The sequence below is a fragment of the Lynx canadensis genome, chromosome D2 (assembly GCF_007474595.2).
Source record: "Lynx canadensis isolate LIC74 chromosome D2, mLynCan4.pri.v2, whole genome shotgun sequence".
Taxonomy (NCBI): domain Eukaryota; kingdom Metazoa; phylum Chordata; class Mammalia; order Carnivora; family Felidae; genus Lynx; species Lynx canadensis.
Window position 1 is genome coordinate 74,227,670 of NC_044313.2, and position 19,858 is coordinate 74,247,527.

The following is a 19,858-nucleotide window of genomic DNA, read 5'->3' on the forward strand; positions in this document are numbered from 1 at the left end:
CATCAGTGTAATTCACCCACATTAACGGAATTAAAAGAAAATAATATGATGGTCTCAACAGATTCAGAAAAGGCATTGACAAAACCCAATATCCATTCAGGATAAAAGCTCTAACAGACTGGGAATAGACGAGAACTCCCTCTTTCTGATAAAAGGCATCTAAGAAAAACCTAGAGCTAATATCATGTTTAGTGGAAATACTGAATGTTTTCTCTCTAAGGTCAGACATAAGGCAGGATGTCCACTCTCATCACTGCCACCTACCTTTGTACTAGAAGCCAGTGCAAGAGACAAGAAAATGAAATAAAAGGTATACAAATTGGAAAATAAGTGAAATTACTATCATTTACAGATGATATGATTGTGTACATAGAAAACCCTAGGGACTCTACAGAAAACTTTCAAAATAAACATAAATAAGTGAGTTTAGCAAAGGCACAGGGCACAAGGTCAATGTACAAAAATCAATTACATTTCTATGAGCAACAAATGACAGAAAATAAAAAAAATTAAACGCAAACTACAATAATATCAAAAAATAATATTCAGAAAAATTTACCAAAAAAATATGCGAGACTTCCATACCAAAAACCAAAAAACATTGCAGGGCAATTAGAAAGACTCAAATAAACATATATTTACACCATGCTGATAGACTGAGAAACTCAACATTGTCGATTCTCTCTAAACTGGTTTCTCGATTCAATGCAATCACAGCTGAAATCCTACCAAGCATTTCTGCAGAATAAGCTGCTTCTAAAATGTATATGGAAACGCAAAGGACCTAGAAGAGTCAAACATTCTTGAAAATGAAGACCACATTGAAGAACTTGTACAACCTAATTTCTAGATATACTGTAATGGCCACAGTAACCCAAACAGTACGGTATCAGTGAAAGAACAGATGACAGATAAATGGAACAGAAGAGTCTAGAAATGAACTCCACATAAATGGTTAACTGATTTTTCACATAGGTACCAAGGCCACTGGGGGAAAGAGCAGACTCTTAAGAAGAAATGTTGCTGGAATAACTGGGTAACTAACGTGGATCACAGACCTCAAAATAAAAATACTAATTAAAAAGATTCTAGGGAAAAAAAAAAAAACAATTATCTTTGTGACTTTGGGATGCAAGATAAGGATTTCTTAGAATACAAAACATGCTACTCACACAAAAACCCCTGCTGTTCTAAAGGCATTGTTAAGAAATGAAAAGGCAAGCCACAAAGAACATATTTGTAACCCAACAAAGACTTGTATCCAGAATACACTAAAAACAAACAAACAAACAAAACCCCCTGCAACTGGATACCAAACAAATAACCTGACTTTTAAAATGGGCACAAAACTTAAACAAACATTTGACAGAAGTCATACAAACAGCCAGTGAACACATAAAATAGCACTCAGCATCATTAGTTTTCACAGAAATGCAAATTAAAATCACAGTGGGATACTAGTTCATGTTCACATAGGATGACTAGTATTAAACAGATTGGCAACGCCAAATATCAGAGAAGATACGGAACTGGAATTCGCATACCTCGCTGGTGAGAATGAAAAGTGGTACAAACACTTTGAAAAAACAGTCTGACACTTTCTTATGACGTTAAACACCTACCCTTCGACACAGCAGTTGCATGCCTAGATATTTACCCTGGAAAAATGAAAATATATTCACACAAGGGCTTTTTTAAGGATGTTCACAGCGCCTTTATTTGTATTAGCCAAATGGAAACGAAAGCCAAGTGGTTAAACGACAGGCAGATGGCCGAATGGTGGTACATCCACACAACAGAACACCAATGAGAAACAAAACAGTGGATTACTGATTCATGCACAACAGGTGAAGATCCGAGACGTGAGAGTACATGCTGCATGATTCCATTTATGTGAAATTCTAGAACAGCAAAACCACACTGAGATGTTAGACACTACAACTGTGGTTACACTGGAGTGGGAGAAGGGGAAGGGCTGCCTGAAAAGGGCATGAAAAGCTTTTTCTAGAGTGGTGGAAACGTTCTAGACTTTGACCTAGGCCGTGGTTACACAGGTATCACCCAACTGTGTACACTTTACATCTGTATGTTCTTGACATGTAAATTATACGGTAATAAAAAGTCTGTTTAATTCTTTATACTAAATATCTATTAATAAAGTCCTGGCACAAAGGTGGAAGGTAAGGGCTTAAATTGTCTCTCCCCAGAGCACCCAGGAAGTGCTCCTTTGTGACAAGCACACACAGAAAAGCTGAAGTTCCTACTGAAATGCACAGCTTTGAATCTAGTGTTTTGATTCCATGTGAAATGATTAAACTTGTACAATTAAATTCCCCTTAAAGATTCAAATGATCATTCTCCATTTCCTGGTTTAAATAATTAAGTGTTAATAAGCCCTATTTTTAATTTATCTTTATTTTTAAATTAAAAAAATTTTTTAACGTTTATTTATTATTTATTTATTTTTAAATGTTTTTATTTATTTTTGTCGAAGACAGAGAGACAGAGCCATGAACGGGGGAGGAGCAGAGAGAGAGGAAGACATAGAATCCAAAGCAAGCTCCAGGCTCCAAGCTGTCAGCACAGAGCCCGATGTGGGGCTCGAACCCATGAACTGTGAGATCATGACCTGAGCTGAAGTCAGACACTTAACCGACTGAGCCACCTAGGTGCCCCAATGTTTATTTTCGAGAGAAAGAGACAGAGTGCAAGCGGGGGACAGGTAGAGAGAGGGAGACACAGAATCTGAAACAGGCTCCAGGCTCTAAGCTGTCAGCACAGAGCCCAACATGGGGCTTGAACTCATGGACCATGAGATCATGACCTGAGCTGAAGTCAGATTCTTAACCAACTGAGCCACCCAGATGCCCTTTTTAATTATTTTTTTTAATGTTTATTTGTTTTTGGGAGACAGAGAGACAGAGTGTGAGTGGGGGGTGGTCAGAGAGTGACGGAGACACAGAATCCAAAGCAGGCTCCAGGCTCTGAGCTGTCAGCACGGAGCCTGACTTGGGGTTTGAATCCACCAACTGTGAGATCATGACCTGAGCCGAAGTTGGATGCTTAACCGACTGGGCCACTCAGGTGCCCTAAAAAGCCCTATTTTTTAAATGGCTATTTATTTGCTCCCTACTTCTACTTCTACTGTTCCTACTTCCATTGTTCTAAATAATTCCAAAAGTGAATGACTGGGGAAAAGGGAACATAAGATATTACCCTAGGAAAAAATATTGTTGAAATTATGACTTGAATGATTTCAGTCATTTAATAATACATTAAAAGGTATTTCATGACTTAAAAGAGAAAGCATATAACTATAGAAAGAGAAAGTAGATTAGTGTTTGCTTAGGGCTGAGGGGGATGGGAAGGATAAGGGAGTGACAGCTAAAAGGAACCAGGTCCCTGTTCGAGGTGATGAAATGTTCTAAAATTGACTATGGTGACGGTTGCACGTATCTGTGATTATGCTAAAAACCACTGAGTTGTACACATGAAATGGGTGAATTCTAGGATATATGGATTATATCTTAATACAGCTTTCATTAAAAACCTCCTGAAATTTTGATTGGGATTACATTGTGGAATCTATACATCAATTTGGAAATAAAAAGTATCCTTACACTATTGACTTTTCCAATACGTGAAAATTACATAGTCCTACATTTATTTGGGTCTTCTTCAGTTTCCCTCAATAATGTTTTATAGAATTCTGTGTAGAAATCTGTGCATATTTTATTAGATTTATTCCTGAGTATTTGATATTTCTGATACTATTTATGTATCTTTAAAAAAAAAAGAGAAAGCACTGAATTGTTCTAATGTGGGGTAAGAAAATGAACAGAGCATGATATGCTTATTATATCACCAAAATTTTGAAATAAAAATCATTACACATGATCTAACAAATAATTTTTTCTAACTTTAAGTTTCATTTTTGAAAAAAATCATACAAAATACAAAAATTAAATTATATGTAGTTACATAATTAATAAATAAATTTCATGAAAAGGAATAAAAATATATAAACCTAAAAATACTCTGGAAAATTTCATGACAGGTGGACACCACAGTGAACAAATACTTCCTGATATATATGTTAGGCTCCTTAGCTTATTGTGAGAACAGAGGCATTGTTTAATTTTAGTCTCTGTCTTTACCCAATATATGTATTAGCAAAATGCCTTCACAGCAAAGAAATTTTAACAATGGTTAAGTTTATATCTGAAACCAGTAACATATATCAGTGTTTAAAAATGTCTGTCATGGGGTGCCTGGGTGGCTCAGTCGGTTAAGCGTCCGACTTCAGCTCAGGTCATGATCTCACGGTCCATGGGTTCAAGCCCCGCGTCGGGCTCTGTGCTGACGGCTCAGAGCCTGGAGCTTGTTTCGGATTCTGTGTCTCCCTCTTTCTCTGACCCTCCCCTGTTCATGCTCTCTCTCTGTCTCAAAAATAAATAAATGTTAAAAAAAATTAAAAAAAAAATGTCTGTCATATTGGTGCTATAGGGGCCTTTTCAAGTTAACTGAAATATTATTTAACCACATAAATTAGTCTCCTGAAAGCAGATAGTGAAATTTTTCTTTCATAAAATACATATTTATTTTCTACTAAAACAAAGCAAAGATATAAATCACATTTGGGCTTCAAGTTAACCCTGTCTGAGTTACTTAATGTTTCTGCACCTGAGTTTTTCATCTATAAAAGAAGATTGGGGTGTCTGGGTGGCTCAGTCGGCTAAGTGTCTGACTTCAGCTCAGGTCATGATCTCATGATTTGTGGGTTTGAGCCCCGCGTCCGGCTCTGTGCTGACAGCTCAGAGCCTGGAGCCTGCTTCCGATTCTGTGTCTCCCTCTCTCCTGCCCCTCCCCCCTCACGCTCTGTCTCTGTCTCTGAAAAATGAATAAACCTTAAAAAAAAAAAAACATTGGATGACACCTCCATCTGCCAACTAGCTTTAAAGTTCCATTAATTCTATAATAAGGAAACAATAAAATGCTATATGTTCAGACCATACTTTAAGCAAACACAATGAGGTACAAAAAACTAGACATACACAAAGCATTCTCTACTTTTACCCCAGAATTAGTAAGCTCCCTAAATATAATTTACACTAAATTTTTCAAAAAATATATCTGACATTTATTGAAAGTGCGAATTCATAATGTTTCTGAATCGTACTCTTATATCCTTAGTAATAATCATAGTTATCTCACACTGATATTAGGACAAAAAGCATAATATGGATGAGGCCATCTTAGAATCCTAAGGCCATTTATAACCTAAGACACTTCTGACATTTTGGAAAGTATCCAAATAAATAGTATGTTCATAAATGAGGCTGCTTTTCTTTGTTGGGAGCGATGTGAGAGATAGGACTTTATCTCAAAGAGATAATGTAACTCAGAAATCATGTATCTGTAATTAACTATGATATACTGAGGAAAAAAATTATTTGATACGAAATTTTACCTGATCGATGATAGAATTTAGCTTGGTGAGTAACAGAAATCCTCGGCCGTGGACAAGGTAATGTCCAAGGGTTGCCATATGTGTCTCCTCTTCCTCTTCCTCCCTGGCCTCCACCCTCTGGACCACTGCATTGCAAAGCCGGTTGACATCCGTCAGAAATTCACGTGCCAGTGAGTTACTGTCGGTGCTCATGACCGAGCTATAAGATAAATATTACAAAAAAGAAGATTAGAGAAATAAAAATTTACGTTTAAAACCACGCGTTTTTAAGGCTGTTTGTTTTTAACTAAAGCCTGGCTTTAAATTATCGGGCATTGGTACTTAACCCTATAATATTTTCAGACACAGATCTTATCTAGCCAGGGCTCCTTAAATATTCTTGCATGGCAGAAATTAGTCCCAGGTATGGAAATGGCTGAGCACAACCAAGAACGGGAAGTGAAAGCACCACGGAAGATGCACTAGTGACTGGTGGCAGTTAAGGTAGATCCCCACCTTCTTCAAGAGCCGCATCGTAGAATAAAAATACACTCATAAAACATTCTTGCTTTACATGGTTTAAAAATATGAATGGACCTTTTACAAACTATAAACTATTTTTCATGTGATGGAGCTGACAATCAGTGATGCCCCCCGCTGCAAACACCAGAGTTCAGTTAATGGAAAGAAAAAGGATTTACCACCAGGTAAATAAAAATTGAACAATTCTAGCAGCTTAAGTTATGCCACTTTGCTTCCTACTACACATTAAAATCAAATAAAGGGCAACGTGACATTTTAAGATGAAGGAAAATAAGGTAAAGCAGACAAAAGAGAGGAGAAACACCAATATAAAGAAAAACGTATAACTATTTAAAATATTTTTTTAAATCTTTATTTATTTTTGAGAGAGAAAGAGCAAGTGGGGGAGGGACAGAGAGAAAAAAGGACACAGATTCCAAAGCAGGCTCCAGGCTTTGAGCTGTCAGCCCAGAGCCCGACGTGGGTCTCAAACACACAAACCATGAGATCGTGACCTGAGCTGATGTCAGTCGCTTAACCAACTGAGCCACCCAGGCGCCCCAAAATGTGCAACTATTTAGAAAGGAAAAATCATGAACAATAAAATCTCCAAAGAACTTCAGAACAGTTTCATCTTAGGGCTAAAGGTACTTTTGAAACAGCCAGTAACCTTTAAAAACTTTTTAACCTGAAGAGGTTAAATTAAATAAGATGCATGTTGTGGAGTCTTCCTTCACCCATGGGCGTTGGCAGGAACCTGCCTCAGAGCCCCTGCTGAGAAGGCAGTGGACCATATGACCATGCCTACTGCCAAGGGACAAGGCTGGCATCTGAGCACTAATCAACCGAAGCACACCTGATTCACGGGGCAGCCGATGAACATCTGGCTGCAAGATGTGACTTGTTCAATGCAGCTTGCAAAGAGGCATTGAGCTAATCAGGCTTTCTTTCTTTCTCATGGGAATTTGAATTAAAGGGCATAGCTGATGTGCTGAAAAGTCACATAAATATGGGCCCGTGGTGGTTATCAGGAGGTGGTTGAGGCTCAGAAGAAGCCAAATGGGCAAAAATGAACCACCAGGATGCAAAGAGAAGCAGATAAACACAAAAGGGAGAAACCAAAGAAATTCCTAATACTACTTTGGTTCCTGTTCAGTCTTGGGCCTGATCGACTTAATTCCTGGATTCCTATCAGGATCCTAGGTATTATTACAAAGCAATCCTTTCTTTAGTGTAACAAAGATCATTGCTTTTAATATTATTGATCACTAGGAAAAAGTATAAAAAAAAATGTACATTACTCATTTATCCAAAATTGCAGCAATAATTTCTCTTACATAAATGCTGGTTCTCTATAAGCTTTCATAAGGTAAAAATTATTCCATACATCAAATAGTTTATAATAATTTATAATAACATGTACTAATTATATATATGTATATAATAATATAAACTAGTTCATATTCAGTCCATAGTTATCCAATTTTATTAACTTATTTCACCTAATCTGTCACTGATTTTAAGGTACATAATTACTTACATAAGAGAAATAATTTTAGTGTTCCACTAAAACAGAAATAAGACTGCCAGTTAAAGTGTAACACACTGCCTTCTTATCACTTAGAATTTTCCATACAATAGCCCCTTCTGGGCCATCTAGACCATCCACCCTATGAGACGCACCATCTCCTATGAGACGCACCATCTCCCACTGCTCCTGGGATTTTCTTCCAAAGATGCTGACATCATTCTGTGAGTTCTGATGCAGGTGTTTTCTTGATCTTACCAGATGGGATCAGCAAAAAGTGCCCGAAAACAACCCGGAAACACTTAAAACTCATCAGATATCGTACCGATGGTGCATGTAACTCAGCTGCAGTACTGATATGAACATCTGTGACCAAGTTCACTCGTGAGCAGGCACGAACAACCCCTTCGCGAGGGCAGCCTGCCGACAGGGCTCCCTAGACACCACGAAGTGCAAGGCACGCTGCAACTTGAGCAATATTAAAAATGTGAAAGATCTAAAAATTGTGCTAATAATTAGGGTCTATTTTCCAGAAATTAAGATAACACGAATATTTAGTAGTGAAGAAATAATTTCAACCCCACTTCCTAAAAGCACAAGATGCCAGGTCAGCCAAAAGCATTATAATCCATGCGGAAATGTAGGTTATTCCTGATTTTTAAATGTACCTAAAATAAACACACAGTTACATACACAGGATCTTATACATAAATGATCTACTATCTGTTTTGGTTCACTTTGGACATCTGTTCACCTGCGCTCTCTCTCACCCTTCTTTACGGCCCGGCATCCTGCTGCAGGTACACATTACCTGTGTTTCATTATACGGATGTACTATTAACTATGCAGCCAATCTCTCATTGAAGATTTAGGTTATTTCTCATTTTTACTATCATAAACAGAGCTGCAATGAACATCCTTGCACTACTTGCACATTTATTCTCTATGTCCTTGTGGTGGAAACTTGTTGGAAACATGTATTAGGTTTTATACATGACTTGTTAGGTCTGCTCCTAGATGTTTTGCAGTTTTCGCTGCTATTCTAAATGGGATTTTGTTTCCATTATACATTCTAAGTAGGATAGAAAACTGGTTTATAGGAGGCAAATAGGAAGTAGATTTATTTTGATATAGTAATCATATACCCAAACTTCTTACTAACTTTTTTTTTTAGAAATTTCCAGATATAAAACCTTCTCATTTACAAATAACAAAAATTCTGAATCTTTCTATCCAACATTCACATGCTTTCCACTCTTCTATCTAACAGCTTTAGTTAGCACTAACACAACAACATTGGTAGGGGTGACAGAGGACACTTTCGCTCTGCACATTAAGAAATATTCATTTCTTCTGACTCATCTACTAGGAATGTTGAATTTCACTGAATGCCTTTCAGCCACTCTGAATGCCAACTGAAAACATGATTGCATGGTATTTTAAAAAGATTTTTTAAATACTTTGAATACCCAGTAAAGTATAAAGGATACATAACATGAGGTTATAGCCAATACTCAGACTTGGCATGTATTCATGTATTAAACATTATGCTATGTTCAGATCAGTTTGTGTGTGTGTGTGTGTGTGCGCGCACGCGTGCGCATGCTCAAAGAAATCAAACCTTACAGTACAGGAAAGCCACACCCCACCCAACTTCTTCCTCTCTTCAGTTGGTGTTCATCATTTCTATACATGTTTTTATAGCCATAAAATATTCAATATTGTTTTAGCTATTTTTAAAATGTATATAAATAGTATACTATATGTATCCTTTACAACTTTGCATTTCCCTCTTAACATTACATTTGTTCCTTTAAACCGTTGTGCAATAATGCCATTGTATGAATACACCACAATTTGTATATCCATCTCTACTACAGGAAAAGAAAGTTTAGTTGTTTGTACTTTGGGGTTTAATTAATGTCACATAACTATGTAGTTTCAAAGGGTTAGACTGAAACAAGTATTTTGACTGTTAATATCTATTACATTAAATACTTACCAATCTCTCAACACTTCTGTAACATTTAGAGTCCTTATAATTTGAGCTCATGAACTAGATGAAACAAATATTCCTAGAATAAAGTTTCACCTATTAAAAAGAAAGACATCCATATTAATGGTAATAATAAGACACAAATAATTTTAATAAAGCTCTGACACAAAAATCAATGGCCAGTCTTCATATTTGAGGTAAAGGAAGCCAACAAACTTTTTGAACCTCAAGAACACACTAAAAAGTTTCTGTAGCTCCAAGAACGGAATCTTGAGACAGGGAGTGTTAGCACGTGATCTGAACAAGGTGACTTGACCACAGCTCCTTACTCCTCCTCTGCTCCCAACTCCTTCCAACCTCCAGAGGAATCACCAGTTAACTACAGAGGAAGGAGAATCAGGCCAGGGTCGATCTCGATTGGAATCAGGGAGGCAGTGGCATACCACCTGCGTGCCATGGGGAGCCAAGTCGCTACTCTCCTGTGACAGTGAGAGGCATCTGAGGATCTATGAAAACTCAGAAAAATACTAAAACCAAATAATGAATAAACTACCACTAAACCTCATATCCATGTTGAATTTTTAAAAATGAATTAATCTTTTGTGTACAATACCATGAAGGCTATTTCTAGAATACTAACGGATAAATTTCTACTCCTGGTGTAGCCGCAAGATGCTTCTGTTTGGTTACCAGTTTTCCCTCTATAGTTTTGACTAGACAGAGGCATAACAAATATTTCCTTAACACAGGTACAAGGCAACCATGAACGTTTATTTTGAATCACAAGTTTTAAAATCAGAATGATCTTTAACTCTTTCAAGATGCTCAAAGCTAGAGAACTTTCTTAAATTCCCTTCAGCTTGGCAAACAGTACCACATTGTTCTAGGCACCTGAGGATAAAGTCTGCAGCAATGGGATTGGCTGTTCGACTACACAGGGCTTTATGTGATGTAGGAAAAGACACCCTTTCCCAGGCTGCGGCAGCCCCACAGCTAGCAAAGTACAGGCTAGATTTCGGTCCCACTCCTCCACTCTGAGCACCAGACATCAGTCCATCAACTGCCGGACCAACTGAAACAGTCCTGGAGTGAAGCCTCACTACACCGTCCGTACCTGCTCCTGCTGCATCCTGAACTACTAAAAATCATCTCGATATTTTGAACTCTAAAATTACAGAAGGGGAAGTTACTGATCAAATTGTGAGCATAAATATGGTATTTTATTAATTGCTTTGACTCTTACAAGGTGGAGCCATCAGAGATGTTATGCGTGATGCTATGGTGATTCCAGGTAACTCAGCATGGCCATTAGAAGTGGAAGCTGACAGGGGCGCCTGGGTGGCCTCGTCGGTTAAGTGTCCGACTTCGGCTCAGGTCATGATCTCACAGTTCGTGGGTTCGAGCCCCACATCGGGCTCTGTGCTGACAGCTCGGAGCCTGAAGCCTGCTTTGGATTCTGTGTCTCCCTCTCTCTCTCTCTGCCCCTCCCCTGCTCATGCTCTGTCTCCCTCTCTCTCAAAAATAAATAAGCATTAAAAATTAAAAAAAAAAAAAAAAACAGCAGAAGCTGACAGACAACTGGATCCGTCTGTTTTTCCCTGTTATCAGGGAACACTTCTAGGCCACGCTGAGGGACTTCTCTAATACTTGAAACTGGGATGGCTTCTTTATCTATATTTTACGCAGCCCAGCTTGGATATCCATGGAGTTTCATTCTACCCAAGATTGTCACTCTATCAGCGGGCAGAGTCAGTTGTGCCCCCCACCTTCCTCTGCCCCCACGATCACACACACAGCTGCACTCCGACCTTTATCATCCTGTATTATACCGGAGGGCCATAAAGTCTGCAAATACAGCCTTGGAAACTAGATTGAAGATATCCTTAGGGCATTATATGTATTTGCCTCTGTTTCCAAACTACATAAACACCCTGTAGTTACTTATGACTGTCTTACCCACTAGGTCATGAGTTCCTTAAGGCCAGGAACGCTGTCTTACTACTTTTTGTACTTTATAGCTAAAACATCAAATTTAAAAATCGTTATTAGTATCATATTCAACTTTTTTTAAACTTTAAGTTCATTTATTTATTTTGAGAGACAGAGAGCAAGTGAGTGAGTGAGCAGGGGTGGGGCAGAGAGAGAGAGGAGAGAGAGAATTCCAAGCAGGCTCCATGCTGTCAGCACAGAGCCCGATGTGGGGCTTGAACTCATGAGCCATGAGATCATAACCTGAGCTGAAATTAAGAGTTGGATGCTCACCTGACTTAGCCACCCAGGCACCCTATCATATTCAACTTCTAATGCAACAATTCTTATAATGCCTAAATAAATAAAACTTTCTCCTAACAATATTATAAGAACTTTTATATTCTTAAAATAAATGAAAAGCATAGCAAAATACCTGTAATCACGCAAATGACCTCAGGAAAACAATGTTTCACTTCTTTTCTTTTTTTTTTTTTCTTTTTTTAATGTTTATTTTTGAGGCGAAGGGAGAGGGAGGGGCATAGAGAGAGGGAGACAGAGGATCCAAAGTGGGCTCTGAGCTGACAGCAGACAGCCCGATGTGGGGCTTGAACTCACGAGCCATGAGAACATGACTTGAGCCGAAGTCGGACTCTTAACCAACTGAGCCACCTAGACGCCCGTAAGTTTCACTTTTTCTGATACAGTGACTGGTAAAGTGTAAAACATGAATGGCCGAATCAAAAAGCAAAAACCTGACAATGTATTAGCTATACCTCTTAGTTTTATTTCATCAGAAATTTCATTAATATGGCATTTACTTCAACAAATATTTATGGAACATTTACAACCTGCTGGCTCCTATTTTTGGCACTAGGAACAGTGCAAAAACAAAGTCCCTGCCCTCATGGATTCCAGTGAGATACAGACAGATGGAAAACAAACATATCGTAACGTCAGGCAGTGCTAAGTGTTACAAAAAAGTAAAGGAGTAAGGGTACAGAGCAACAGGAATGCTACTGTCACAGAGATTCCATAGCGATAAGGCTAAAGAGGTAATATCTGAGCTGAAGCCTGAATGAAGGAAGACAATGGGTCATGTGAGCATCTGGGGAAAGCAGTCCAGGACTCCGAGATTAGTTTCTGTTTGATGCACTGGATACTGAGTGCAAGAGAAGAAGTTAAAAATTATTACAAAGAGGGAGAAAAGCTACTCATTCCCACTTGCCAGGGACCGAAGTAAGGTGTGGAAAGGTGAAAAAGAAGTGTTCCCCTAGAACTGTTTCTCCTGAAGAATGGAAGTCTCCTTCCCGCCTGCCCCCACCCCAAAAAGTCCACGAGACTTTTTAAGGCTGTGTGAAGAGCAGCACTGTTTAGTGATCGACAAGACAAACAGGACAGGAGGGTGGGAGGGAACATAAAGTTCTATTTTCGCTACGCCATATCTGACAGGCGGCTTGAAAACCAAGTAGATATTTGGATACACCAAACTGGACTCCAGGTGGGGAGGCTGGAACTGGTGAGTCAATTTGGGAGTTACCCGCATACGGAAGGATTTTAACAGGACGAGAAGGATGAAATAACCCAGAGCAGTGCTGTCCAACAGGACTATCTGCAATGACGGGACTGTGGCTAGTGGCCACACTATTGATCAGTGGGGAACAGAAAGTGAGTATAAATGAAGCGGAGAAGAGATTCTAAGGCTCAGCCCACGGGTTAGCACCCCCAAGTCGGGAAGCGGAGCAGGATCCAGCACGGGACCCTGAGAAGGAGCGGCAGGTAGGGCAGGAGAAACATGAGGAGAGCGGTGCCTCCCAGAAACCAGGTAAAGAAAGCTCGAAACAGGAAAGACTGATCAACTGTGTCGAATATTGCTGACAGGTTGAGTAAGATGAAGACTGGGTAATGACCACAGGATTTAGCAACGTGGAAGTTACTGAAACCTGTCAAAGAGTAGTCTCAGTGGAGTGGCAGAGGGTGGTGAGGAAACGGAGGCAAGGGGGTTAAGACAGCTGTTTTGGGAAGTTCTGCCATTGGGTGGCAAGGAAATGGGTGGTAGCTTGAAGGGAACATGGGGTGGGGAGGTGGTGCTTTTTATTTGTTTTTTAATGAATGACATTATGGCACGTTTGCAAGCTGAGATACTATTATAGCATGTTTGCATAGCATGTGTCTCCAACAGGGGAAGGAAAATAGATGAAAAGCTAGAACGAGAGGAGGTAATTGCTGCAGCAGTGAGTAGGCAATATGAAGAGTATCTAGCACACAAGTGATAGGAACAGGACGGTTCACGTAATGGAACAAAAAGGATGACAGTACGTGAGTACACGCAGGAAGATCAGCAGCTCTGGCAGGGAACAGACCAAGATTTGGGCGCTTTTGTTTCCTTGGTGAAACAAACTGCGAGGTTCCCGGCTGAGAGTGAGAAGTAGGAGGAGGTGTTAACCAATGAGTGGAACAGGGTCAAAAGAGCAACCCCTAAGAGACTTCCCCCTAGGCTGCCATTAGTAACTAAGACTGAGTTCGGGTGTTCAATCCCTGGCCCTGTATTATGGTGCAATTCCCCAACACGTTCCCATGCACGGAATGATAGAATGGATGATGTCAAATACCGTTTGGGAGCCTAGATATATCACAGCCTCAGCATCTCCTAACCTGTGCATGTGGCATCCCTGCCAAGAGCGGAAACTGGGCTACCTGGAATGAATTATTCTTAGAAAATCCCTGTAACCCTGACTGCTCATCTTTACCTTTTGTAAATATTGGAGAATCTTTTAAAACGATCTCTAGAATCTTCTGCGGAAGTAGCATCAAGCTCATCGAAATTTATGTTCATATATATATATACACATGTATTTATGTTCACATATATACGTATGTACATATACATATATATCCATGTACATACACATATATACATATATATACATATACATATACATACATATATATACATATACATATACATACATATATATACATATACATATACATATACGTATATACATATATGTATATGTACGCATATACATATATACGAATACATACATACATAATTTTGGAACTTTAGTCCTCCACAGTCTTCTAACAGTTTTCAAATTCACCACAATGACTCAAAGATTACCAGTTTGTCAATGACATTAACACATTTTCTCAGAATCTGAACCTGAGATGTGAACTCATTTAGAGCAGCCAACGGTTCTGGTACAATCTCCTCTCTAATCCTGGGCTTAAACGTTCTCCTATTATTATTCTTACATCCAGTCTTACTAGTCTATGTATAGATCATTCTTCATCATCAAAGAAGTCAGAAACACAACAGAAGCTGAGAATTTTCATTTACTCTCTGTATCCAATTATAGGGTCAGGGTTTTTGTGTATTTTTTTAAATCTTTTTAAAACATTGTGTGTATAGCTGACACACAATATTACATTAGTCTCAGGGATACAACATAGTGATTCAACATCTCTATACTTTATGCTGTGCTCACCACAAGTGTAGCTACTCTCTGGGGGTCAGTCTGTTTAAAAGAAAAAAAATCTATTATTTGCTTGCTGTTTTCATCTTCTACATATAAAATGTAAAAGGTCACCCTTAACCTCTTTCAAAACCTCAGCTCATTATTCTCTTAGTGTTGTACTCCATCCACCGCTGCCCCTTTTTCTGAGAGACAGAGAAAGCGTGTACGTGTCCGTGATCGGCGGGGGGGGGGGGGGAAGGGGTGGGAGGTGCAGGGGGGCAGAGAGAGAGAATCCTAAGCAGGCTCCATGCCCAGTAAGAAGCCCAATGCAGGGCTCAATCTCACGACCCTGAGATCATGACCTGAGCTGAAATCAAGAGTCAGACACTTAACTGACTGAGCCACCTCGGCATCCCTGTATTCTCTTGTTATACGTGAGATCTGTACCTACATCTACATATTTTTGTTTCGTATCCTTCTTTCCCTCTTCTACACATATTATTTTAAAATATGAGTTCATCTGGCCACTTTACCTCTCTTTTCTTCACATTATCTCCAGTGGTTCAGTAAAAACTCTGCCTATGGCCACCTTACAACCACCTTCCCCTCTGGAGACTATATCCATGGCATCTTATCTATCTTTTCTTTGAAAAAAGATATGTACTTCTAATTCTCTAAATTCCAGCTTTGACCCATATTCCTCTTCCTGTTTTTTTTTACTGATCCATTTAGCTACCATTTACTAAAACACCCACTCTGTGCTAGGCACTAAGAATGCAAAATGTGAAAGTAATTCCGTCTCTGCGCCTAAGAAGGTCCCATTATAGTGGCAAAGGCGAACCAATACACAGGTACTGTATACTGATGAGGGGACACTGAGCCCAATTTGAGTAGTCAGGGAAGCTTCATGATGGACACAATCTTTCAGTAAAAGTTGAGCATGTAAAGGGAGAAAGAAAAGGGGGGCAGAAAGGCATTACAGACAGAAAGAGCAGCTCAAGTCAAGTCCCTGAGAGAATTACGGTTAAGTGTGGTAATAAAATACAAAATGAGAAGCAGGAAAACAAGGATGGAGAGAGCAGTGACCAAGGATGAATAAAAGGACCTCCTGGTGGGCTCAGAGCTCAGCAGAAGTTGAAAACCATGAACGCTGGGTAGTGTCACTTTTCTCAGATGTTTGCGATTCTCCCGCAGGGCTTAGCTGCTTGAATCTAACAGTAGATAACACAGATTGTGTCGCTGACATAGAGATGGGAGTTTGGGTGGGTGAGGTGGCAGAAGGGAAAGGGAAAGGGAATCAAGAGTACAAGTGAGACAACAATCCATACAGTCAAAACTGGGCTGTAGACCAGGTAGGAAAGAGAAAGAGGCCAGGTAGATGCTGACATACAAGCTGAAATACAGGCAACCCACGTCTATGAGATTAAAGAATAAAAAATGAGGGAATTAAGGATATAGGAATTTTGGAATTTTTAGATTTCTGAAACAAGCAGTTCCAGATCATAACACCAGCCAGAGTGTGACCCTGCACGTAGGTGTCTGAAATGCAAGTTAAGGTCACTGCAGTTAAGTAACCATGAGGCTGGATCATGGTTAGCTCTTCAATAAAAGTTCCTTGGTGACGGGGATTTTGTCTGCTGCATTTACTGCAAAATCGACAGCATCTAGCACAGTATGTGGCACAACCTTTTGTTGAATTTCTTAAATGAACATCATGGATTTCTCCCAGGAGTCCCATTATTTTCACCTGTCTAAGGAGCCCTCATTGTGGGTCAAAATTAGGCTCGGAGTTATCAGCTCCCCTGACTATTTCCTTAACCTTCTGGAAATGAAACGGTCAATAAAGTAAGTCAATAGCAGCCCTGCTTTTACTGAGTGAGACTTGCCACAGACATTTGGACAGCCGACTATGATATCTCAGCTCTGTTCTGGTTCTGTGATTAATTTCCACAACCTATTATCCAAAAGATCACAGAATTAAGCCATCATCGTCAGTCTTGTGGATTCTGACATAGTCATTTCCTTGACATACAGTATAAAACTACTACACCTCCCCCCTACACCAAGTCATTACCACAGATATTCTTCAGTTTTAGGCATTTTTTAGTAACTTGTCATTTCTGTTTTAGTCAGTGCTACCAATAACATGACATTTACCACTGAAAATAAAATCTCACGCTCAACAACAGGACAAGAAAGGCTCTCTAGGTCACCAAGTTTCCTCCCTAAGAACCGTCAAATCTATCACTAATTCATTCATTCATTCATAATTCAACCAAAATTTATTTCTTATTCAATAAATACTTACTAATCTGCTTACTCGTTATATTTCCCTAGTTCTAAATCTGTTCTGAATAGTCAGTCAGCATTGTGACAGTGGTGAAAATAAAGGCAGGACATTGGGAATCTAGCAAGTACTAGCCGCAACACAGAGCTGTGTCAAGTTTGGCTTCCTTTTCCATAAAATGTCTGTCCCACAGAATTACTGTGTGGATCTTCAAAGATTATATAACATCAGGAAACGTTCTTGGTAAACGCTACAGCTCTTTAAATGCTCAGTGCTAGGTGAACAGCAGAGAGTGTCATCTGCAGGAAGAAAAAGATCATCGCCACCTGTCCTCAGAACTGTGTATGGAAATGTTGATGTTCTGCTCTATGACCATATAGTTTCCAAGGAAGCACTGAAAATAAAAGTAGGGAGTACCTGTCTTGTAACTTTTATAGAAAAGAAAAAGAGGAAAAAGACAAGAAAAAAGTTTATAATAATGAACTTTATTCTTATAGGCTCATTAGAAATCACACATTTTCCTTGGGAAATGGTAACATTTGAAGGACTCAGTTCCTAACTTTAACCAAATGCCAAAATCCTGGTAAATTCATCTTTATTTTTTTATTATTAAAAAAAAATTTTTATGTTTATTCATTTTTGAAAGACAGAGAGAGATAGAGCACAAGCAGGGGTGGGGTGGAGAGAGAGGAGGACACAGAATCTGAAGCAGGCTCCAGGCTCTGAGCTGTCAGCACAGAGCCCAACGTGGGGCTCGAACTCACGAACCGTGAGATCATGACCTGAGCCGAAGTCAGAAGCTCAACTGACTGAGCCACCCAGGCGCCCCTGGTAAATTCATTTTTAAAATAATATTAAGTGCTTGTCTAAATTTCCTAATTATGATAGTATTAGGGAAATTGCCATTGGAAAGAATATCTTAAAAAATTTCTTTTAAAATGTTTATTTATTTTTCAGAGAGAGAGACAGAGACAGAGTAGGAGCACAGGAGGTCAGAGAGAGAGGGAGACACAGACTCTGAAGCAGGCTCCAGGTTCTGAACTGTCAGCACAGAGCCCGACGCGGGGCTCGAACCCACAAACCATGAGATCATGACCTGAGCTGAAGTCGGATGCTTAACCAACTGAGCCACCCAGGCGCCCCGGAAAGAATACTTTTAGAAATGTATTATGTACCAAGAAGGAGGAGACTGCTGTCAATCACAGGATTATTGTAAGGACTGACTACAATACTATACAGAATAATAAATATTCAGTGAATTCTTTTGAATCAGAACTTGCCACTATTTGAAGCAGACTTTTGAAAATAAAGGCTGGTTGTTATGGACTATTAATCATGCTAAATCCCATCTCTCCAGAGTTCAATATATATTGACTAGAGACTGATCAGTGACTTTCTCAAAGATCTCACATATTCTTTGTAACAAATCACTAAATCTAAAAACCCTTAGGAGAAAAATTTGATAACACTATACTATTTCATAAGTGACATAAATAAAGGTATGAATATGAATATGTTAGAATCATACATTTTCACAATGGCAGAAAAGTTTAGACATCATATTATCCAACCACATTCCACAGTTAACAAAAACTGAGGCTCACAGGTCCACAGTCCCATGGTTAGGTCCCAAGACAGTTGTCTTGGGAGTTACATGATATGTTTAGAGCTAATTAAGTAGAACGAAAATAACCAAGTTTATTAACCAAGACGTTACCTTTCTCCTTCTGTCAGGTCAATTAAAAATTAGACAATGGGCAAAGAAGTTTCCTTAACACTAAATACTATCTCTGAATGTTATCCGGAACTTTTACTCAAGTCTGCTAGGTTTCAATCTACACACCTGGAAACATGCTTCAAGAACCTCTCTACAAACTTCTGTTTGTTGCACTAAGTGCAAATGCAACTAGACAGTAATCCTGCCTCTGTGTCCTATGCTGTTTCCTTCCACCAGTCAAATATCCTGCCACCCCAAACTTCTCAAGGTATTCTATAGCTTCATGTTATCTTTTTGCATATGTTTCCACATTTCTCTTTTACATCAAGAAGTAAATGAACTGGAGAAAAAAAAAACCCACAAAACTCTGCTCCTCCTAGAAAGAAGTATTCACATTTTAACAAGAAGTAAAACTTTCAGCTCTAACTGGAGTTACAAAGTACAAGACGCATTAGTCACAGAAGTCAGCTCTGATGTAGATGTTCCATATTAAAAACACAGGGCTACACTAATCCTTAACCAGTAAATGTGTGTGGGGGGGGGGGAGGGGGAAGAACAGTTGTACTGTTCCTACTTTTATTCTGTATTATGCATTTATGTATTTGTATTATAGAATGCAAAAATGTGCTGAAATAATTTTATGTACAATTGCTTAGCCTGATTTAAAAAACTCAATAAAATGAAAATGGCAGTGGTGTGGGGGCAACAGGTGGAAATCTAAGCAGTGACCCCAGAAAAATGAACATACTATTTTTTTTTTCCACATTTCAGGAGTCGACAAACACCCACCTATTCCCCTCCCCCTCTCTAAGCCCATGAAGTCTTGGTTAACACTCTCCATCGTGGCTGCCTGGACACCTGTAACTGGCCCAGAGAGAAGTCATCATGACCCCTCATTCGACAAAGCTGGCCTGGGTACAACACAGCAAG

The 19,858-nt window shown here is 39.2% G+C and overlaps 1 protein-coding gene across 4 annotated transcripts in view; it reads right to left on the reverse strand.

Annotated features, from left to right (window-relative positions):
• Positions 1-19,858, reverse strand: part of LYST (lysosomal trafficking regulator) — a 180,080-nt gene that overhangs the window by 143,936 nt on the left and 16,286 nt on the right. For 2 of the 4 annotated variants that reach the window (XM_030335241.2, XM_030335240.1), the window contains exons 2-3: positions 9,502-9,591; positions 5,471-5,669 (exon numbers count right to left, since the gene is read on the reverse strand). In XM_030335241.2, the coding sequence (XP_030191101.1) occupies positions 5,471-5,662 (192 nt within the window). In that variant the 5' untranslated portion in view covers positions 5,663-5,669; positions 9,502-9,591. Of the gene's footprint in view, positions 1-5,470; positions 5,670-9,501; positions 10,874-19,858 lie in introns of those variants that run through there. The other 2 variants (XM_030335242.1, XM_032595256.1) reach the window with 2 other exon arrangements.